This window comes from Eremothecium cymbalariae, chromosome 6 (genome assembly GCF_000235365.1).
Source record: "Eremothecium cymbalariae DBVPG#7215 chromosome 6, complete sequence".
NCBI lineage: Eukaryota > Fungi > Ascomycota > Saccharomycetes > Saccharomycetales > Saccharomycetaceae > Eremothecium > Eremothecium cymbalariae.
The window spans coordinates 271,169-293,588 of NC_016454.1; the positions used below are offsets into that span (position 1 = coordinate 271,169).

Consider the following 22,420-nt stretch of genomic DNA (forward strand, 5'->3'; position numbering starts at 1 on the left):
CAACCGAACATGTGGTTAGTTTCGATTCACAGTCTGGAGGTCCTTGCTCAGGCCGGATCACATTGTATATTATCCATCTTGTGATGTGGCATTAGAAAGCGCCCTTTCCAGCTGTGCCATCGTTTGGTCACGTGCTAGTATGCACTCTTGCCGAACGCTCTTCTCGTCGGACCGGGAAGCTTGGACACACGCTGCCGCCGCCCCTGTCCGGCCGGGCGGGGGCACGGCGTGCCCCCGCCCCACCATGGCCCCTGCCCGGCCCTCCCTGCCCGGCCCTCCCCGCCCGCCGGCCTATGCCGGCGGGCGGGGAGGGCCACCACCCATAACCAACAACCAGCAAATAAAAGGCTACCTTCTCACTCTCCCTGCTGATCGCCCTCTAACCAGCCAAGCTGCAACACCAACTAAACAACCAACAATGGTTTCTCAACTCTTCGAAGAAAAGGTATGTTCCGCACACAGCTAGAGCTAGAGCCAGAGGGCCAGAGCCAGGCCCGCCTGGCTCTGGCCTCTCACTATCCCCCCTCCGTGCCGTCCACTAACCCCCCTCCAGGCAAAGGCCGCTAATGGACTCCCATCCAACGTCTCCCAGGATGAAATGCTCCAGCTCTACGGTCTCTACAAACAGGCCACCGTTGGAGACAACAACAAAGAAAAACCAGGTATCTTCAACATGAAAGACCGCTACAAGTGGGACGCATGGGACAAGCTCAAGGGCACGTCCCAGGAAGACGCCGAGCAGCAGTACATCAAGCTGGTCGACGAACTAACTGCCAAGTACTCCAACTAGGTGGTATAGTGTGTGTATGCCCGTACGTAAAGTATAGTCTGAGGTTTCAATTATGCCCCTACATGTGTGTTACCCGGCCATGGTGAGCCTTTTCGGAATTTTTTTGCCACCCGCGTTCTGCGCGCCCTTTATTTTTGCTGCTAATATGGCAGCTCCCCCCATTTATTTATGCTAAAAACACGAATAATTAACCAAACATAAAGGATATATATATATAAATAACACAGTTATAGTTCCCATTCAACTGTTACACCGTGACGGTGCAAACCCTCACTTGACAAAGACAAAAAGCCGTTTTCAAGTTTTCAAGTTTTCATAAGCTCCGGGTTTTTTTTGGTTTTGCGATACAAGCTACCCCCCAAATACAGTATTTACTTGGCAAACTGGACGGACTGACTGGCCGACTGACTGGACTAGACTGGGACTTGCGTTTAAAAAAGTTGAGGGCACTGACTACTTTCTCCTTTACCCAAAAATTACGAATATATATACATAAACACTCCATTCCAGCCCAAAACAAAAAGATAGATATACCTACCTACCTATACCACCACCAGATTAATATTATTATTGCCCCGCCCCTCCTTTTGCCTGGCCATCCTTTGTCCCCTTAAAAAACAACAAAAAAAAGATCAAGACCGTTTTTATCTTTGAGGAGAGGATATAGAAGCAAGAGAGATATATACACAGTATATCAGACTTACATTCAAGAGAGTGCTCGCCCCATTGTTGCCCGTTGCCGTTGGTTCTATTTCTGTTCCCAGTTTTATTCGAAAAAGGAGCATTTCGTTAACAAAACAGAAGAAAGAAGACTCTCTGTGTGTGTGTCTGCCGGTTGTGTATCTGCCTGTCGTGTGTGTCTGCCCGTCGTTGTGAGTGTTTAATAAAAAAAGATTTAGAGGTGGAATTAATTTTAAATTTAACTTTTATTTTATCTCATTTCCATTTTTCTTTGGATTCCTGTTTGAAGGTAAAATTAGAACATTCTGAAGAAAAATAAAGGGTTCCGGTTTTGGTTTCCATACTCATCACCGGTTTCATTGGCTTCCCCTGATCTTGCCCGAATTTTCGTGAGCTTTTCTTTCTCCCTATTCCCCTCCCTCTCTATCGTTAGTCCAGAAGACCTGGTTTGATTGTACAAGGTGCTACGGAAGAAAAAAGCAGTTGGTGTGCTCTACGCAGAAATAGGACGTTAGTATTATTATCAGGACAATTTTTTGAGAGAGAGAGCCATTACTTTAAAAATTAGCATAGAAGAAGAAGGAAGGGAAAACCGGAAAATTTTTTTGTTAGAGAAAACGGTTTTGTAGGCTTGTATCAAAAAACTACAAGAGCGAAGGAAGGAAGAAAAATAAAATAATAAAAGACCTTCATCAAACTCCTTTATTGAAAGAAGCAGCAGCGAGGAGCCAGGAGCCCATATTCGAAGGGTGTTTACAATTAATCACACCAGTTCCAGCAGATATCGAAGAAAAAAAAAACGTAAGCAGCAGCACACAGATGTCAACACAGGAGATTGCTCAGCTGTTGAGTAACACGATTCTAAGCCCAGATGCAGCTATACGTTTGCAGTCGGAAACGCAGTTGAAGAAACTTTCCAATGATAGTTTTTTGCAGTATGCAGGGATACTTTCGCAAATTTTGGCGGATGAGAGTGTGATTTTGGAAGCGCGGATCTTGGCAGCATTGACACTTAAGAACGAGTTGGTGTCCAAAGATACTGTTAAGGCGCAGCAGTTTGCACAACGGTGGCTGACTCTAGTGGATGCAGAGTCACGGCACCATATAAAGCAATTTGCGTTGGTTGCGTTGGTGGATAGGCAGGCTCGCGTAGCGAATGCAGCGGCCCAATTGATAGCAGCTATCGCGGATATTGAACTTCCTAGAGAAGAATGGCCTGATTTGATGAAACTGCTTGTTGAGAATACGGCGCAGAACCAACCAGAAAATGTTAAGAGAGCTTCGTTGTTGGTTTTGGGGTATATTTGCGAGGGGGCGGACCCGTCAAGTAAAGCCTTAATTGCCCAGTCTAATCATATTTTGATAGCGATTGTGCAAGGTGCACAGATATCGGAGCCTTCCAAGATTGTGAGGCTGACTGCGTTGAATTCTCTTGCAGATTCGTTGGCGTTCATCAAGAACAATATGGAACGCGAGGGAGAGCGCAATTACTTGATGCAGGTTGTATGTGAGGCGACGCAGGCGGACGATGAGGATATACAGGCAGCTGCATTTGGTTGTTTGTGCAAGATTATGGCGCAGTTTTATTTTTTGATGAAGCCCTACATGGAACAAGCATTGTACGCATTAACGATTTCTACAATGCAGTCCCTCAATGAAAAAGTAGCATCCATGGCAGTGGAATTTTGGTCCACAATCTGTGAAGAGGAGATTGATATTGCATACGAACTGTCGCAGTTCCCCGAGTCGCCTTTGCAATCGTTTAACTTTGCGCTATCTTCTTTACAAGAGGTGGTTCCAAATTTGTTGAACCTATTGACAAAGCAGAACGTTGACCCAGAAGATGATGACTGGAATGTATCCATGTCTGCCGGTGCATGTTTACAGCTTTTCGCCCAAAATTGCGGTAATTACATAGTCGAACCCGTATTGCACTACGTTGAACAAAATATTACGGGTGAAAATTGGAGGCAACGTGAAGCAGCTGTTATGTCCTTTGGTTCCATCCTTGATGGTCCCGACAAGGTTCAGCTAGTTAACTTGGTCCACCAGGCTTTGCCACCGATATTAAACTTGATCAATGATCCTGTTTTACAAGTAAAGGAAACGGTGGCCTGGTGTATCGGGAGAATCGCTGACTTGGTCGTAGGTGCAATTGACCCTGAGCATCATTTGGCCGACGTCGTAAATGCGTGTTTAATAGGTCTAAACGATCATTCAAAAGTGGCAACAAACTGTGCATGGACTATCATTAATTTGGTGGAACAACTAGCGGATAGTGTTGGATCTCCAATATACAACTACTATCCAGTCTTGATTGATGCATTGATGACAACCGCTAATAGAACAGATAACGAGCATGGTGTCCGCGCCTCCGCCTTTTCTGCGCTAACAACATTGGTTGAATTCTCCACAGATCAGGTTGGTGAGTCGGTAACTTCTATTTCTAGCTACGTGCTAGACAAATTAGGTCAAACGATAAATATAGACGAAACCCAACTAAGCACTGAAGACAAACAAAGCTTGGAAGAATTGCAATCAAATATCTTGACAGTATTGTCCGCTTCCATAAGAAAAAACCCCCAATCAGTAGCATCTGTTTCCGATATGTTAATGGAGCTCTTTTTGAAGCTCTTGAGCAAAAATGAATCCTCTTACATTGAAGATGACGTTTTTTATGTCATATCCTCTTTGGCCACTTCAATGGGTAAAGGATTTGAAAGATATTTAGAGAAATTCTCACCCTATTTAGTCCATGCTCTGAACCAAGTTCAATCCCAGGTGTCGGTAACTGCTGTTGGATTAATTGCAGACATCTCTAATTCGTTGGAAGATGACTTCAAGAAATTTGCACCTGCATTCATGAATGTGTTAGGTACCATGATCTCCTCTCAAGAAGCTAAGCGAGAATTGAAACCAGCCGTATTGTCTGTCTTTGGTGATATCGCTTCGAATATTGGCGAGGAATTCATTCCATATTTGAATCAAGTAATGGCGTTGTGTGTCGCCGCTCAGAACTCTAGGCCAGAAAGCGCCTCGTTGGACGCCTTGGAATATAATGTAAAGGTGCAAGAAGCTGTCCTAGATGCCTACGTAGGTACTGTTGCGGGTTTGCATTCGAACCCAGATGCTTTGTTTCAGTATGTTGGTACCATCTTCCAGTTTTTGAGCTCTTTTGCCGAAAACCCTGCCCTAAGCAGCGAAGACACGTCCGCAAGGTCCGCCGTCGGTATTCTCGGTGATATCGCCTCCATGTACCCAGATGGTAGAATAAAACAGCTTTATGCTCAAAACTGGGTCACCGAGTTCATCAGAAAGACGAGAAGCAATCCAAATTTTAGTCAAGCCACAAAGGATACTGCTAGGTGGGCTAGGGAACAACAAAAGCATCAGCAAACCCTTTAGGTGTCTGTCTCTTCGTTTATTATTACTATTATTACTATTTTATTATTATTATTATTTTATTTTATTTTATTTTTTACTATTTTACTATTATTATTTCAGATTCCTTCCTCTCTTTTTGTTGCCAAGCTTCTATTATACCATTTGCCATCTGCCCTCGCTTCCGCTTCTCTTTTGATGCCTACCTCCCTACAATTCTCTTCTCTATCCTCTCTCTTTTACTTTATATTTGCCTTCTCCCCTTCCCCGCCTTCTCCCTTCTTCCCCCTCTCTTTTATCGACATCACTCTGCATTTTCTACTTATCGTTTCGCAGTTATATTAATACTGGACCTTACTCTTTTATACATCTCGGGGACTAGATCGACTTGCTCTATTCTTTTATGCCCTTCTCTAACTTTCGTCTCTTGTCGCTGATATTTCAACAATGCTCCCTTCTTTTGGCTGACCCTCTAAGTCCCCTTCTCTAACTTCTATTTACCCCTTTCTACTCTGTTTTATGACTGACTGAATCTCTACCTTTTTCACCACATCCATATCTTCGTTCTCACGACTTTTCCTAACTAGTATTATTATCATTCTCATTTTCATTTTCATTATATCACCTAAGCCGCCTTACCCCATCTTTCGGCCTCTTCAACTTCTAGCCACACTACTACCTTTAATAATTAAATATGATATGCACTGTATCGTCCGCCGTATGGCATATCTCTTTTGTCGTTGTCGCTTTAATCATCTAATACTTCTCCGTACCGTATATAATTCTTCCCATCTATATAGATATATATATATATACGTTTATTACCACTATTACTGCTACCCTGTATACACTAACATAGATAGACACATTTTGTATGTCATCGTCAGCTTTTCACTGCCATACTACTGCTTATAAATCTGCCTGGGAAGAAGTCAACCATGCTTTTTATGTTAGCCCCGGGCTAGAAAGCTTCCTAAGCTTAAACTACTACTCTAGCTAGTACAACTTGTCCAGTTTCACCGAACTCCAGGATGCTTCCACATAAATTTGAATTGGAGCTCTTGCAATTGGATTACAACACAGCGTCGCTAACATGCACTCAGAAAATCAGAAACAAAAAGGGACAAAGGCATCTTGATCTAAAGACCAACGCACCCGAAGAATAAAAAGTGACTACAAATATATATGCAGCAATGTTTACAATTAATGGCACTCAGATGCTTCCCATGAATGACTTGATTCCATTTGATGATACTTATGTGCTTTATAATCCAAACGATATTGTATCATTTATCTCGTGCTACTTTTCTCTTCTTCCAATTGCTATTCTTGTGTTTTACTTCTCATGGTTTGTGACAACTCGTGAAATGGAAGCAGTGTTTATTGCGGTTGGCCATCTAGCTAATGAGATTTTGAATAACGTTGTAAAGAATTTTGTAAAAGAGCCGAGACCATACAATTTTGGTAGTTTCCAGAGAGAATCATTGAGATCAGGGTTTGGGATGCCAAGTGCACATTCCCAATTTATGGGGTTTTTTGCAATGTTTCTGGGTCTGCGACTCTGGTTGCAGTGGACTGGGTTACGGAAATTGCATAGGGTTTCTGGGACGGTTATATTGTTTTTGGCAACTCTTGGTGTGGCAGGGTCTCGGGTATATTTGGGATACCATAGTGTGCCTCAGGTGATTGTTGGCATATCGCTTGGCACATTCTTTGGTTCACTTTATTTTATAGTGGTCGGGTTCATCAGACATAGTGGGCTTTCGGACTGGGTTTTGTCATGGAGACTTGCGAAATGGTTCCTCGTCAAGGATTCATGTTATCACTCCCCCAGGAGCCTTCGGGAAGACTATGACGCCTATTGGAAGAGACGCCAAGCTCAGATTCTAAAGTTCAAAAAGGATATTTAGGTTTGTGATTAAGATGAGTACAAAAAATCAAATAGAAGAGGTTGAGACGTAACATGGGTTTGAACTTGGTTGATAATTAAGTCATGCAGGCCATTCCTCCTACAATTGAATAGAAGATACGTTGTACACACGTCTTATCTGTGTCATATATTTTGGAACCTCTCTTTTCATCTTTTAAAAGTGTTATTATTACTAAGTAAAGTACCTTTCTCTTCTCCAGAGTCACAAACGAGCATTTTAAAACATATCAAACCTCTGATTAAAATAATTCCACAATACTAATGAAAGATATAACAAAAACACATAATTCTACAATTGCATTGCTATATCCTATAGACTTACAGGCTATATGAAAACTTGTTACTTTTAGAAGATACTACGGTTCTTTTTGATTTACATTCGTGTGTTCGTTGGTTCATTCACTCGCTCACCCTTGTTTTCAACAGTAAGTGGTATTTTAGTAACTTTATTTTCAAACGGACCAAATGAGATCTCAATCAATTCATCTCTTATAAACTTTAGAGAAGGTATATCATGACATGAACAAGCTACTACGTAACCGTATAATACTTTTAACGTAGACTCGTGTCCAATTATTAAAATGTCACCACACATACGTTCCATTTCTAAGAGCAAAGGTTCAATTCTCACGGCTAAATCATGATATGACTCTGCTCTTGGAAATCTATGGTGGTAGGGATCTTTCATATATTCTTTGTATTCGGTAGGAAATTGTTCTATTATGTCGTCCTCTGAGAGGTCTGAAACCATTCCCGGATGTAGCTGTTGTAATTGAGAACACTGGCGTACTTTTATACCTTTTTCAAGGAAAAATGCAGCGGTGTCGTAGGTTCTTTTACGTGGAGCAGTCCAAACTACAAATGAATCGTCGTCAGTTCCATCTCCGGAGGCATATTGCCTCAGATTTGTCTTTCCAAGTGATTCCGTTCTCTTCATAGTAGCTGATGTTGGAACTAGTGGATTCTCATTTTCAGATGCTAGAGAATTCAGAGAAGATGCAGACGCTAAATTCTCACCATACACCGGAGTGTCATTTTGTTCCATACGTCTCTTATTGATCTGCTCAAGAACAGTGTCCGTCAAAACCTTAGAATATTCAATGCCCTTTTCGTTCAGATCTTCATCGTCAATGTACTTGTCTTTGTCGCTAGTTCCACAGCGAGCAAAGTATACACATCCCTTCTTATCCCTCAAGTTCATCAGGAAAAACACAATCTTGTTAATTAAAAACCCATGATAGTTCTTATTGACGCTTAATTTTTCACCAAAATTGATGTACTTCACATAGCTTAAACCCTCCTCAGGAGTCATTTCCTCGTACAAACTCTTATTCAATTTGAGTCTCTTCACATAATCGGTAATAGCATCTTCTTTTGACCATCCTTGGTAGTCGAAAGAATTAGCTGCCATTTCGACATTTCGATTAAGTAGATTCACATCATTGACCACTGATTCGATAAACAAAACTTTAATATTCAGAGACTCAAACGTTTCGGCGAGCCGTTTCCTCTCGCTTTTAATGATATTTAATGCATCATATACTGCCAGCTGGCCCTTTTCTTCCTCAAAGAATTTCCTCATATCATCAGTTACATCCCGCAGAATCATCCCCCGTAACTTAGCTCCTTCCTCGGTCGTTGGCTTGGCAGAAAAGTAATCCAAAGGTACTTTGATACAGTCCATAGCTGCCTTTTCGCGTCTGTATTCTGATACATGAAACGAGTTAGTCCTAACCCCCAACCACCTAGTATACCTTGTTATAGAAACAGAAACCAATGTCTTTGAAGTAGCTGGAAGACCAACCAAAACGATTAATATCTTTCCCGCATGAAACAACCTACCAGATTCCGTTGAATACAACTGTCCTGGCGATATGTAGTCCCCGTTAACACTTGTATGGACCCCGTCTGCCAAGGGAGGCTTCAGCTTCACCCTACAATCTCCCGAATTGCTCGACCATCGCTTCCTAGTCCTTGCCTGGTGATTCCCCACAGCTGGTGGAGTGGCAGTTTCTGTTGACTCCGTGTTACCCAGAGCAAAACTGCTGTTACTAAAGTCGAGCCCAGTATCTGGCTCCTCATCATCCGATGATAATATTGCCGACATGATTCTGCGCAAGGCTTTAACGGACAAACTACACTTGTCCCAAATAAACCCAAACCTAACCAGTTTGTTCTCAACAGTACTATATGCGTACGCATGCACGTCCTTTAGTAGCAATCTACTGAATACATATATAATAACAGCTTTTGTTTAACATTATAACTTTGCTAAATTTTTGTGGGGCAAAACAGGCAAAAGTCTCCCATTCCCTAACGTAATCCGAGTCCGGACAAACAAAGGGGCATTTATACGTGGTTTATACGACTAATTCCCGCTGGAAAACTATACCTCCTAATGTCTCTTCCCTCCTGGTCTCTGTAATGGTTTGTCAACGATCTAACAACATGTATGTATGTTGTAAAAGCCGACTGGGCTGGATGCACATTTTCCTGCGTCCATCCATGCAGGCAATTGCAGAAAAGCCCCAGAAGACGCAGTGGAGAGACTAGATTAACCACGATTTAGTTTTTAAGATTTATTATATATATTGAAAGATACTAGTAGAAAAGTAAACTGGCGTAAAATATAATTATTTATAATATGCTTATGATATCATTCCGTAGAATACATCTCTATTCCAACTTACCACCCTTTCTTTCAATCAAGGCCTTTCTGTCCTTGTCCAAGTGCAACTTGGTAATTACAACCTTGGATGGGTGAACGTCCAATGGGACTGAAGCACCGTTGGACTTTTCCTTGGTCAACTTGTCGACACGGATGGCAAACTTCAATCTGTAGACAGAAGAGACCTTACCCTGCTGGCCCTTCTTAGAACCACGGGAAACCAAAACTTCGTCATCCTTTCTGATTGGCAAGGCTCTGATGTTGTATTGCTCTCTCAATTCCTTGGACAAAGGAGCCGACAACAAAATACGACGTTCAGAGGATGGGGCAGTGAAGTAAGCCTTTCTGGCCTTTCTTCTGTCGGAGGAAACGTCTGCACATAAAAAGTTAGTAATCTTGAAGTATTGATTGTAACGAATAAAAAACGACCCGTGAACGGAAAAACAAAATTCTGGATCTGGATACGTTGTATACCATCACATCAGCAACCTGGAGATCAGTTTGCAAAAGAGAATCTTGTATCCAAATATTCCAGACATAAGACTAAACCAACTGCATAACCAACAAATTCACCACTGGAACATCTGTCTGACAACACCTTCTTTTAACCACTATCATACTCCAAGTAAACGGTCAACAACAACAAAAAAATTCTCATATATATTCATATCATAAATCTTTGGTTTCATCTTAAACGTCTGCCTGCTACAGATGCATAGCCCAGTATATTTTTCAGTTCCACTTGTGCCACCAAACAGCTCAGTCACATACCTAGAGATTGCTTAGCCATTGCTTTTAATAACCTTGTATGGTTCTTCAGATCCGAGCCTATGTGGGATACAGAATAACACCTCAAATGTTAGATTACTGATGTTGTGCTGTTGAAGCTGGGATTGCTAGCCTGCCTGCCAAACTGGAGAAAGTCAGCTGCTGCCCTCGGGGACTAAGAGGCAGTGATCGCGTCGCCCGTGCGTGCGGAGGGGCCCTGCCTGCGAGCTAGGCAGGAGCCGCTACGCTAGGCGGAGAACCTCCGCCTAGCTCGCCCGCCCATGGCCGCAGGGCTCCCTCTGCGTGAGGTGCCGTCCGTGTAGATCTTCATAGGAGCGCGGTGGGGGCCCACAATTTTCATTTTGAAAAATATTTGTATGTATGGGTGTAGCAGTCTCAGCATAAAACTCACATACAATCGCAGAACCTCTCTCTACAAACATACAAACGATGTAGATGAGGACCGTTTCGAGTACAATGTATAGATAGAGGAGGTCAATGTATATAAATTGGGCAGCTGCAACTATCAAAAATATGCACATTGCGGCGTTCGTCGCTGTGTAGAGTTTATCATGTCATAGCCCCTCCCGGGACTCGAACCCGGATCACATCCACCGGAAAAATGTATGCTAACCATTGCACTAAAGGGGCAGTAACCTCATAAGACTGTAGTTCATTAAGTGGATCTAAGTAGTACTGAAATGCGTCATTGTGTGTCGTAAAATCAAAAGAGCATCCCGATAGTTATGATAGTCAGGCTAAGGAGCATGTTGATAGTCACGATAACAAGACAAAGAAGCAGCGAATCAGAGTCGTTAGGAGACTATGAAGATGATAACCATTGTATAACAGCGAATCAGAGTTGTTAGAAGTGTCAAGATAACCACTGAGCTGTTATCGGCTAGGAATCTGCATAGCAAGTAAGCAAGAGAGCTTAAGTAGGACAACAGAAACTATATAAGAAGACCCAAACTAGCTAGATTAGATTAGATATAGGTCCAGCTAGATCCCCAGAGGGTAGTTGAGCCAGATTAGAGACTATATAAACAGTAACTGATCATCAACCTAAGTATTAGTTGGCACGTGACGAGAAGTTCAAGCTAGCACGTGACCCCAACTAGTGGCCCTCGACAATTGACGTAAAACAAAGAGGTATCCAGCAGCAAGGCTACGTACGTATGTGTAGTTGTAAATGATTAAGCACTATATCTATGACGGCGGGGAGGGGATCTTATATTTGATTGTGGATGTTAGCTGTGCTGTGGTCTCCACAATGTAGCGCATCCATTTAAGCTGCACGGCTGATCTCGCAGCAGATCACATGTAACTAGCGTGAAAAGGTTTCCTCCATGCAACAGACGTTCCTTTCGTAGATATAGATAGGTATGTAGTAGCCAGATCTATATAGTGTCAGCGATTTGTGTCGGAATTGTTGATCACGTGATGGCGTAGGTTGACCAATGAACGTCCATTTTAAGTTAAGACGGGAGAGTAGAAAGAGGCTTGATCTTTTTCCAAGATTCTATATGTAATATGATTGACGTTTGGTTCTTTAGGAAGTTTAGTGATCTAAGGATGTTTTCAAGTATTAGTAGAAGTATGGATGGAGTGTGGGTAGGGCGGAAGCTGTGCAGGAGTCAGATTAAAGCAGTTGAGGTATTATCAAGGTACAGTAATATTAATGTTGGATTACGGACAAGTGCACTAAGGTCATCAGCGACTACAAAAGGCGGTAATGCAGGGCACAGATATATGTATTCTACATTTAATGGGACGAGCACTAAGAATAGTGCTTCTGGTAAATACAGTACTGAGAAGAAACTGCCACTATGGCCTAGAGTGAAATCTGCTGTTTCGTTTAGTGTATCCGGGATTTTAATTGTTGGAGCGACAGGCTTAGCAGGGGTAGTGGTGTATCTCATTTTATCTGAATTGTTCTCTCCATCGGGAGACACACAAATATTCAATAGGGCAGTGACTAAAATTGAGGCGGATACAGTGGCTCGTAGTTTATTGCAGTGTAACGATTATGAGAATAGCAGGGAGAGATTGAAGGCATACGGTGAAACCTTGCATAATGATAAGTGGACTAGAAATAGACCAATTAAGTCTACAAGAAGAATTGAAAAGGATGGTAAAGAGCATTATTTTATGAAATTTCATGTAGAATCTAATAAGAAAATTGGATTGGTGACTGTGGAAGCAAGGGAGTCTGAAAAGAGCTATCAGCCCGATTTCATATCAATGTATTTGGATGTATCGGGGCATGAACGGTATTATCTTATCAAGTCCAGACCTTTAGTGGTCAAGCCAAAGGGGTTTTTAGGTGTGAATTGGGGTCCAAAGCGGGACTGAATGTTGAGGAATAATATATGTACATCAGTATATATCTAAGTGAGAAAGTGCATCAAGATCTTATGTTGTTGTCTATACTTTTTTTGTTTTTACATTTCGCATTTGGCATTTTGATGATGAATGCAGTAATATGTATATACGATCATCAACCCATTCGATTTCAGAGGCGTCCATTATTTATTTATGCGGGTTCGCTGTTCTGTTTATACCATCATTCTGTATATGATTTTGCGGAAAGAGATATATTAAATAATAAGTGCTATTTTATTTTCTAATGATTGTTTAGTAAATTTTGTCTCTATAAAAATTGCAAATAAAGTATGGTTGCTACTGTAGGTAGTAATATCAGAAGCGCTGTTTCTAGTCTATTTTGCATGCTATTGCCTCCATCATTAACATCCTTCCCTACTGGCTGGACAGTTGGTGGTTCCACTAATTTCTTGGCGGCTTGACGTTTTACGTCTTCAATCACAGTTTGACATTGTTGTGTGACACCAATGCTCTTTGCATTGAAGAAGAAGTCGTTGCTTGCAATAGGACATTCATTCTTAGTAATTTTACGTCTCAAATAAAGTTTGCTGAGTTGCAAGCTCAATTTATGCCTAGTGTCGCAGTCGGAATATTCACCGTATACGCCTGCACCGCCATCGCCATTAATATCCATACAGTTTACAAACCCGCAAACGTATTCGAAGTAATTTTTATACGATATAGGGTCTTGTAAGTTTAAGGATAAACATGGTAGCGCCTGTTCTAAGCATCCACATTTACGGCTATCTGGAGTTGGCGGTAACACATTGGAAGCCTGCCAGGTGGATGATCTTCCAGGGCATTCTCTAACATTCTGTGTATACGAGCTTTCAAAAGAACTCCTGGAAACACCCTTCGGATTGGCCTTTTCGTATTCCCTTTGTAAATTTTTGAAATCAGGTAGCTCTAATACTTGATTATCTTTGGTTACTTTTACTACTCCATATTCGTTATCTTCTTCAAAATACATATACGCTAGACCACCAGACCAAACAGGGGTCATCATGGAACCATATAAGGCCTGAACCTCTGTGAATGGCCTAGGTCGAATCGTATTACATCCAAATTCTGAAAAGAATACAGGTACAGGAAAGTTTCTAAATTCATTGGTTCTTTCTCTGTAACCACTGGTTCCAAAGGATGAATGCCCACACCATTCATACATATTTATACCATAAAAGTCTGCAGTAACATTCCCACATACAAAGTAATCAGCTAAGTGATCTCTTGTCTCTTGGTCATCGTTGGTAGAATATCCGACGGGTAATGTTCTATACCCCATCTGTTTAATATAGTTTTTAACATCCCTAATAGCAGCTTTCACAAACGGAGAAGCCTGAGTATTTGTTCGATCATTAGTAACCTCATTTCCAGCAAAGAATCCTAATACATTATTGAATTTCTGCATCGAATCAACTACATCTTTATAACGTTGGAAAACCTTAACATCCCAACTGGGTGTTTCTCTGATGATCGAAACGTCAGGCTCAGACAAATCGATCAATACGTAAATACCATTCCTATCCAATTCTTCCATACACACATCGTGTGACTTGGTAGGATCAATAGAATAGACACGAATTGTGTTCACTCCCAATTTTTTCAAATATGGCAAGTCTCTTTTACATATGTCTACCTCTGCTAGAGGATCAATATATTTGGTGTCAGCAGGATACCCGCTATCGGATTCCTGAGGAGCACTGCTTGGTTGGTATGCAATACCCTTAATGAAGAACTGCTCTCCACTAACTGAATCGAAGAACTTATTCCCAACAATTTCAATAACTGGAAGTCCGGACGAATAAGGTCCAGTGGTGTTATTCAGAGCTCTTACAAGCCCAGTGGATACGACTGTCGCTTGGGTTAGGATATTATGAAGCTTCATTACCAATTTATTCTTGCTGTTTTAGAGCAAAGTCTGCGCTTATAGATTCACTTTGTGGTTTTATATATGTTCTAACATTATAACTCGCCGGCGGTTGACATATTTTTCATGTTGGCAAAAACGAAAAACTCCGGAGATGTGCACAATGCAAAATGAAAACTCATCGAACCACCCACCTACTAAAGTAGACTAATATGCGCTTACCCGTGGATTGAAAAGCATTCTAAATATTTTGTCCAACCCTTTACTTACAAGCCAGTTTATCTTTGGTTTCTATGTGGAATTAAAGATTATAATAATTATGTAACTGTCGCTGATATGCATTTGGTTGGTGGCTTTTCAAAGCTATTTAACGGACCGTTTTGCGTATTTCCATTTTCGTATATACAGTCGCCGAGCTTTTTTCTGCAGTGGCAAGCAGTTTTATAAAACAACAAATATTAAAATAGAATTCGATCTAAACCAAAAGTAATAGGGCGTTTTTACGCAAAAGTTACTAATTTTTATACATAATAATAATAATAATAATAATAATAATAATAATAATAATAATAATAATAATAATAATAATAATAACGGATAGTACTAACAGAAATAGTAATTAATATATCGCAGTTCATAGAGATCATCATCATCAATCAAGGGGTCTTGGTAGTCCAATTAGACATGATTGGGGTAGAAGAGAAGTAATAACCGGACGACGTTAGAATATCTGGACCAGTGTCGTTGTTGTTTGTGTTATATGGTTGCATTAAGCCCTCTAGCTGTTTGCCCATGTCCAATTGTAGTTTCTCTACCTTAATGATTTTTACCAATGTAGCAACTGCTGGTAGAACAACGACAACAAGAACCGCAAAGAAGATCAAAAAGAACAAACAACTGTACTTTCTAACCATACGCTTACGCAACCTGGTTTGTTTTAATGAATAGATGGGTGGACGGATTTGACGAGAAGGTTTCAACCAGAACAACATCATGGAATGGAATTTATCAATGGAAGGAATGCACAAAATGGGGAATTGGAAGAAGAGTAGAATGTGTCCCAAGAAGAAATCTGCAGCGAATTCAGACATTTCAATGATCTTAGCAACAAACTCTCTTGCAGGTTGTGTCCAAGCCATGTAACCTAGACCGGCACTGTACCATTTACCACTCCAGAATGCTGCGTTAGCATGATCGTTCTTAAACTCACGAGTCAAAAAGCAAATTGTCATCAATTGTAATATTACCCTTTCGAACTGGATCATCGTAACGAAGCCGATCAACATTCTGGCGAAGTTCATACGTTCCAAACACCACATAACCTCGAAGCAGATAATGTGAGCGACAACAGAGATACCATGGGCAACTGCAGCCATAACAGGGCCGGTTTTCTTGCAACAGACTCCTAACAGAGGACCTGCGCAACATGAAAGACCCATGATTACCGCAAGAGCACCCGTATCAATCGCAATAGGAGCTACGGCACAAATAACTAAACGAAGAATAGAGTTGGTCACCTGTGCGTTGTTTACACCAGTTTGAGCGTTTATGAAAGTGAATGCAAACATACAACCGATTAAGTAAAATAATGATGGAAGTAATTCTGCAGCCAAGACGTTTGTCCTGTGGGCTCTCGCTGAATCACCGATAGCTTCAGATTCATCACCAATCAACTTCCTCTTGAAACCAGTGACACGAGCTCTAGAAACCCTAACATACGCAATCCAAGAATTTTTGTGGAATTTGTTGTTACCTCTAGACAACCATCTGATAAAGTCTCTGTAATCCAAGAAGAAATCTTGCCAAGCAAACTGGTGTGGGTTGAAAATAAATGGTGAAAACATCATGGCACACATCGATGCCCAGAACCATAATAATGCTGGTTGCCAGTGGGAAACAGAGGCAAACAATAACATCAGCATCGACCTAGCGCCCATGTAAATCGCTGATCCGGCAAACCTTGAGTATAAAAGGGAAAAGGGGATACGAGAGGTGGCAAAACCACGACCAGTGGATATATAACGAGCACCACCGATGGTCATATCACTAATCAAAGAGGCAGAGTAAATCTGACCAGCAAAGACTTCAAACATAGGTGATAGCGAGGTTAAATGACGAACGAATCTTTGAAGTGCCTTCCAAACACCACGTTCTATCAACTCTTGAACCACTATAGGCACAAAGGCGATGAAGAACACAATGAAAATAGATAAAGTATAACGTCTAACCCAGTCAACAACTGGTGACAAGTTATAACAACCATATGGTTTTAGAACGTCGGTGATTGGCTTGTTTTTATCGTAATCACAGAGGATGGATTCATGAGCCAACGAATTCATATTAACTAAAGTCAATAAGAACATCTGCAAAGATAATTGAATAAACAAATTATTCAAGTGGAAACCAGGGTGCGCATAGTAAAAGGATAAGAAACGATCAATAGGTAGCTGGGTACCCAAGTAGTAGTATTCACGCGACAACATCTGTTCACCCATACCAGCACCAATCTTGGTTGTGAAGTTCAAAATAGTACCAAAACCTAAATCTCTACCCTTACCACATTGGTAGTATTCACAATGTTTAATACGGCCACCGCGTAGCAAAGCATTCATACCAGCGTAAATATCTTCATTCAAGTGTAAACCCTTTTGAGCTTTAGAAATACCACATCTCGTAATCATAAAGGTTGCATTAATAAAATCAGGGTGACCATAATGTAACTTACCACCAATCTGTGCTAATGTACGTGCAAACAACGTACCAAAAGTTTGCTCTTTACCTGCTGCAGCATCACCCAAGACACCTGAGTTTTCAGAGAAAATGTACTCACGAGCACCAACAATAGCCACTGGATGGTTATTCTGCTGTTCCTCGTACTTCAAACCTGGAGCATACGGATTAACTTGTTCAACATTCAACTCTTCAAATTCAGCCAAAACAGATCTGATCTTTAGACATTCTTCCAAATAATTGTCTTGGTTTGCGTCAACCAGCTGGATATACTCACCTCTGTAGAAAATCAAAGCATGGTTTTGATTATCAGACTTACCATCACCCAAAATTGGATTACCAGAGAGTTGCACACGGAACTTGGGTCTTCTGCGGCCATTTTCCAACAATTCACAGTGGCCATCAATCAAAGCAGAATAAATTCTTGGCTCTTCACCCTCATTCAATGGAGGCTCTTCGTCCAAGTACGCAATTTGCAAATCGGGATAAGCACGCAACAAGAATTCTGCATTCTCCATTTCATGAGGTTTGAACTTGGCCAGTCTCTGCATGGACACCAAAAACTTGAACTTCCTCCGGGCCATCTTTTCCAGTTCTCTTTCCAAGCCTTCAGCATTACCACCAAACATTTGGACAATTTCAGGATTCTCCACTCTGTACAACAACTTGATCGCACGAGCATAATTCATCATTCCAGAAACAGTACGGTACAACGTTTGGGATCTCAACGACGCCCAAATACGGGTACGTAGTGTGTATTCCGGAGCCGCAGACTTGAAACCAATACAATAGAATGGTAAATCGTCAATCTGCGATTTGAGACCATCCTCCTTTTCAGGATCGTCCTCGGCTCCTTCAAACGCAGCGGTCTCCTCCGCCAAAATCTTGGTATCCTTGACAAAACAATCCCATTCAACTGGATGCAACTGTTTCAAATACTCCAACAAAGTAACCCTCGAGAACTGATCGTCTTCACGGATAATTTCCTTCAAGGACAACAACACCCTTTCAGAATAGTGCGGAGTCAAAACAGTAAACGTTGGCATATTATCCACGGGAAGAGGCTCTGGAATTGGAGTTGCTAACGACTGGGCAAAGAATGAAATACGACGTTCGGCTTCAGAATTTCTCGGGAAAAACTCAGTATCAAAATTATTATCGTCTTGAGAAACGAAAAACGTTGGTGCACGCAAAGTCCGCTTACCCTCGATCTCCGAGGGAACCTGATGGTACAACAACTTTTGAACGTGGTCAATGGCCAACAAATGTTCTCTGTACATAGAAATAACGATCGCATTCCAAACCTGAGAGATCAAAACCTTCGGCTTGTATTTGATCTCCATATCGGTCGTAGCCAAAATCTTGGAATATATTCTCTTGGGCAACCTCGTGAAAATATTCCTCCACGGAGTCAAGATAGAAATACCGAGATAGAACGACCGTCCAACAGAAAACACCGTATTGCAAACAATATACCACATATAGGTATCCAAAAAGAATAAAATAAAATCAGTGATAACCATCAACGCCAAAACAACTTTACCCTGATGCACGCATAGAATATCTCCCCAGAATTTCTCCCCGGTACAACGCATCTTGATAGTAGAAAGAATCCGAATAGGATCACGCAAAGACAACGTCAAAAAGAAATAAGACTCAGCAAACTTAGCCGCGAACACAGTGAGCCACACCAAGTACGACATCCACATATCAATCCCAAAGAGAGGCGCAAACGACGCCGTAAATGTCTGCGAAGCAACGTACTTCCTCGTAGATCCTTTCATATACGACGTGAATAGCCCGCCCAACGGCATCACAGAGAAGAAGAGCACCGTTATAAGCGATACAAAAAACATCACCGCCGAGATCCATAACGCTAACCTAGAATACACCGTCAACGGATCGTAAATGAACACGAAAACAAGTGGCCCAAGATTAATTGCCGTGATAACCAACAAAAATAGAAACCGTCTGGACAAATGTTGCGCGCCCGCCCAGTTCCTAGGAACAAACGTCCACTCCAAAACCGTAGCAACCAACTGCACTATACACGCAAACGTCCCGGCCAACGCACACGACGCCCATCTATAAGCGGGTAACGGCTGGTTATTAACAAGCTGCTGATAGTTGTGCGTATACAACGACGGCGAGTTGTACGCCGTGTACATCCAGTACACCGACCCATGAATAATCCAAATACGATTGAAATTGATGATCATGTGCAACCAAGTCCGCACCTCCTTGTACGTCTTGAAGAACACATTGTCCCACACAACATCCCCTAGACGCAAATACCGTTCCTCCGCAGGCAAATCGATCAAACGTGTCCCGTCTTCGAAAATAATCCGCGAAATCCCCTCCGGGTACCAAAACAATTGGTTGACGTCATCATACCCAATAACCTTATTGTGATCCCGCTCCCGCTTCACGTAACGCCCGTCCACAATCTCGTACACCTGGTTTCTAAGGAACCGATAGATGGGCGTCACAACCCTATTCAAGTAATCCCCCTCAGGCACCGGCTCCACCCGCTGCTGGCATAACGCCGAGTCCAAGTAGTCCGATGCACACTTGTACAAGAAACAGAGACACTCCGACATGAAACGCACCTGGTTGGCCTCTCCCCAGATCAGAAAGTACAACGCCATCTGACGCACCCTTTCCAACGGCGAAAGCTTATTCATCCGCGTCTTCCACCGGAAATCTGCAGCCTCCAACGAGTTATCGCCCTCCAACTGGTTCAGCGTGGCGTCCGCATCTGCCGCCGTCGCCTCAGCGATCACTTTCTTGTTTTTCTTGCGCGCCTTGCGCGCCTTGCGCGACAACTTGCCCACGTTCATGTTCCGGAACCCAACCTCATCGTCCATGTCTAGCTGCGCGGCAAAATACCACTTCTTGTAGTTGGCCGTGTCCCCGCCGATGTAATCCGCATGCAAAGAAAGGAGCGCCTGCTGTGGCGACATTCGCGAAGCACGCGAATCTAGCAACACCATGAAGTGATCGAACATGTTGCGCATGGAGTCCCGCTGGAACCCAAACCTGTTCGCCAAGTCGATAAACACATCCTCGATCTGCTCCACACTGACCGGCGACTGGCTGTCCGCGGTCCACGCCGGATACGGGTCGCTTGGCAGCGCCATGGCGACCGCGGACGGATCAAATCCGTCCGCGCCGTAGATCGGCGTGGACGACCCGGACGACCGCGGGTCCCCGGCATAGCTCATGCGCGACGGCGTGTACTGGTCCACGCCGCCGGCGGCGCCGGCGGCGGCGCCGTACTGGTCGTACCCGCTGGGCGTGGCTGGCGGCCCATAACTGAAATCAGAGAAATTCTCCGGGTCCTGGCCTACCGCCCGCATCTGATCATAATACCCTGCATGCTCCGGGTCGTAGGCGCCGCCCTGCTGCGGGTGGCCCTCGTAGTATGCGCCCGGTCCTCCGGCGCCTGCAGGTGGTGCTTGTTCATAATACCCCCCCTCGGCGCCATACATCCCTTGACCGCCCGCGTACTGGTCGTACGCCATCTGCTGCGGGTCGTACTGCTGCGGGTCGTACTGCTGCTGCCCGTACTGTGCGTACTGTTGATGCTGCGCCTGCGGCTGCTGTGCATAGGGCTGCTGCTCTCCGTAGCCCTGCGGTGCCTGCTGCTGCTGGCGGTGCTGCTGCCCCTGCTGGTTAGGATCGTTGTACGACATCCTAAGGTGCTAAAAAGTTTTGTAGGCTTGATGATTCAAGTGTGTAGAAAGACCGATGAATATGGTGATACAAAACTGAAAGTGGAAGAGAGAAGGCAACGAACGAGTTTTAAAGCTTTTTGTCTTTTTAAAAATTGATTGGGCTTATTTTAGGTCGTTCCTCCGTGGTCTGGAATGTATGAATAAAAAACAATTTTTTCTGTTTTTTACTTTTTGTTGTTATTGTCCGGTTCGGCTCGGGTGCTCTTTTTCTTTTCTTTTGGTCCTTTTGCTTTGGTTCGAACCGTGCAAAAAACCCCAAACGAAAAATTTCTTAGCAAGGCAGAGAGTTTTTGGTTCTGGTTGGGTGTCTTAAGCAGAAGGTTGCAATTCCGATATGGATGGGCAGTAGTGGTAGTAGTGGAAAAGAAAAAAATAGTGGTCTTTCTCTATCCCTGTTGTGTGGATGGCTGGCTGGCAATGTAAAAGTTAGTTTTCTTGTTACTGCGGCGGATATGGATGGGGGGTTGGTGGTGAGTATTTTATTCGTCGAACGAACGCAAGATTTTCTGGGATAAAAAATTCCGTGTTTGGTGTGTAGGGTGGCAAAAATGTGCTAGTGTATACGGTTTCAAAAACTTTGTTCTTGGAAGTTCACGAGCATCCATGGGAGTGAGCTTGTATGCGGTGGTGGCCCTATGTCCCTTTCGTATTAATAATGATTTTGTTCAGCCTCGAGTGGGCGGATGCGGCACTGTGCAGCGCGCTTAGCCGAAGCCGCTGCCGGGCGTTGGTCACGTGATGGTGATTTGAAACCCCAGATATAGGTGGTCACGTGGCGGTGCGACGGCTCGACCTATGCGCTGTGCTGAGCGCTGTGCGCTCAGCACACAAAAATCAAACTCGCAATACACCTGTTTTCCACTCCCACTGCTACTCTTGTTTCATAGTCCTCGTCTACCTAACCGAATTGTTTCATCGTCCGTCCATGAATAAAAAAGAACAATTATACTAATAGTTATAATACATACCCTTTATCTTGTGTCTTCTGATTTGAAGATAAAAGAAACCCTATTATGTCTATGTTCGTTTCTGTTTCTCTGTATCTCTTTAAAAACCTCGAGAGTCACCACCGAAAAGATGAAAAATGAAAATATAAAATTAAAACAGCGGATTAAAATAATAAAATAATAGTGAAAGAAAAAAAACAAAACGAGCGCTGTAAAAAATTACCAGTTATGATGATGGCAGGGTTTAAAAATAAAATCACAGCTTTTTCCCTCTTCTAGATAGTGGTTGAAAACGGGAAAATACAGCGCAGTGCAGTAATCCTCCTTTCTTTTATAAAAGTGTAGCTCAACACCACACACGCACAGTTCGAAGAAGAATGAAAGAAAAAAACAAAATCTTTACGTCCGTATATTTTATTTATTCACTCGCTCGCTCGCTTGCTCTGCTTGTTTGCTTGCTTTCACTTTTTTTTGTCTTGTCTCTCTATAGATCTCGTAAACCCCCTGGATTTTTGTTGTTTTTTTAAAATATATGG

The 22,420-nt window shown here is 42.7% G+C and overlaps 8 protein-coding genes and 1 non-coding gene across 9 annotated transcripts, besides 1 other annotated feature; 4 read left to right on the plus strand and 5 right to left on the minus strand.

Annotated features, from left to right (window-relative positions):
* Positions 1-418: 418 nt before the first annotated feature.
* ACB1 (long-chain fatty acid transporter ACB1) lies at positions 419-790 on the plus strand (the record flags this gene model as incomplete). Its single annotated transcript, XM_003647308.1, has 2 exons — positions 419-445; positions 554-790. The coding sequence occupies 2 exons, from the start codon at positions 419-421 to the stop codon at positions 788-790; spliced, it is 264 nt and encodes an 87-aa protein (XP_003647356.1).
* A 1,500-nt stretch (positions 791-2,290) lies between these two features.
* On the plus strand, positions 2,291-4,876 carry KAP95 (karyopherin beta; the record flags this gene model as incomplete). Its single annotated transcript, XM_003647309.1, has 1 exon — positions 2,291-4,876. One exon carries the CDS (start codon positions 2,291-2,293, stop codon positions 4,874-4,876), a length of 2,586 nt encoding a protein of 861 aa, XP_003647357.1.
* A 1,169-nt stretch (positions 4,877-6,045) lies between these two features.
* Positions 6,046-6,762, plus strand: CAX4 (dolichyldiphosphatase; the record flags this gene model as incomplete). The annotated part of the gene is made up of 1 exon (XM_003647310.1): positions 6,046-6,762. One exon carries the CDS (start codon positions 6,046-6,048, stop codon positions 6,760-6,762), a length of 717 nt encoding a protein of 238 aa, XP_003647358.1.
* Positions 6,763-7,155: 393 nt separating this feature from the next.
* Positions 7,156-8,889, minus strand: Ecym_6151 (bifunctional fructose-2,6-bisphosphate 2-phosphatase/6-phosphofructo-2-kinase; the record flags this gene model as incomplete). The annotated part of the gene is made up of 1 exon (XM_003647311.1): positions 7,156-8,889. One exon carries the CDS (start codon positions 8,887-8,889, stop codon positions 7,156-7,158), a length of 1,734 nt encoding a protein of 577 aa, XP_003647359.1.
* A 569-nt stretch (positions 8,890-9,458) lies between these two features.
* RPL26A (60S ribosomal protein uL24) lies at positions 9,459-10,240 on the minus strand (the record flags this gene model as incomplete). The annotated part of the gene is made up of 2 exons (XM_003647312.1): positions 9,459-9,823; positions 10,222-10,240. 2 exons carry the CDS (start codon positions 10,238-10,240, stop codon positions 9,459-9,461), a joined length of 384 nt encoding a protein of 127 aa, XP_003647360.1.
* Positions 10,241-10,797: 557 nt separating this feature from the next.
* Ecym_6153 lies at positions 10,798-10,869 on the minus strand. Its single transcript has one exon. It is a non-coding gene; the product is annotated as a tRNA-Arg (tRNA).
* A 198-nt stretch (positions 10,870-11,067) lies between these two features.
* Positions 11,068-11,355: a sequence feature (soloLTR fragment).
* Positions 11,356-11,751: 396 nt separating this feature from the next.
* Positions 11,752-12,573, plus strand: TIM21 (Tim21p; the record flags this gene model as incomplete). Its single annotated transcript, XM_003647313.1, has 1 exon — positions 11,752-12,573. The coding sequence occupies one exon, from the start codon at positions 11,752-11,754 to the stop codon at positions 12,571-12,573; it is 822 nt and encodes a 273-aa protein (XP_003647361.1).
* A 298-nt stretch (positions 12,574-12,871) lies between these two features.
* Positions 12,872-14,488, minus strand: GAS2 (1,3-beta-glucanosyltransferase; the record flags this gene model as incomplete). Its single annotated transcript, XM_003647314.1, has 1 exon — positions 12,872-14,488. The coding sequence occupies one exon, from the start codon at positions 14,486-14,488 to the stop codon at positions 12,872-12,874; it is 1,617 nt and encodes a 538-aa protein (XP_003647362.1).
* Positions 14,489-15,126: 638 nt separating this feature from the next.
* On the minus strand, positions 15,127-20,895 carry FKS1 (1,3-beta-D-glucan synthase; the record flags this gene model as incomplete). Its single annotated transcript, XM_003647315.1, has 1 exon — positions 15,127-20,895. One exon carries the CDS (start codon positions 20,893-20,895, stop codon positions 15,127-15,129), a length of 5,769 nt encoding a protein of 1,922 aa, XP_003647363.1.
* Between the last annotated feature and the right edge of the window lie 1,525 nt (positions 20,896-22,420).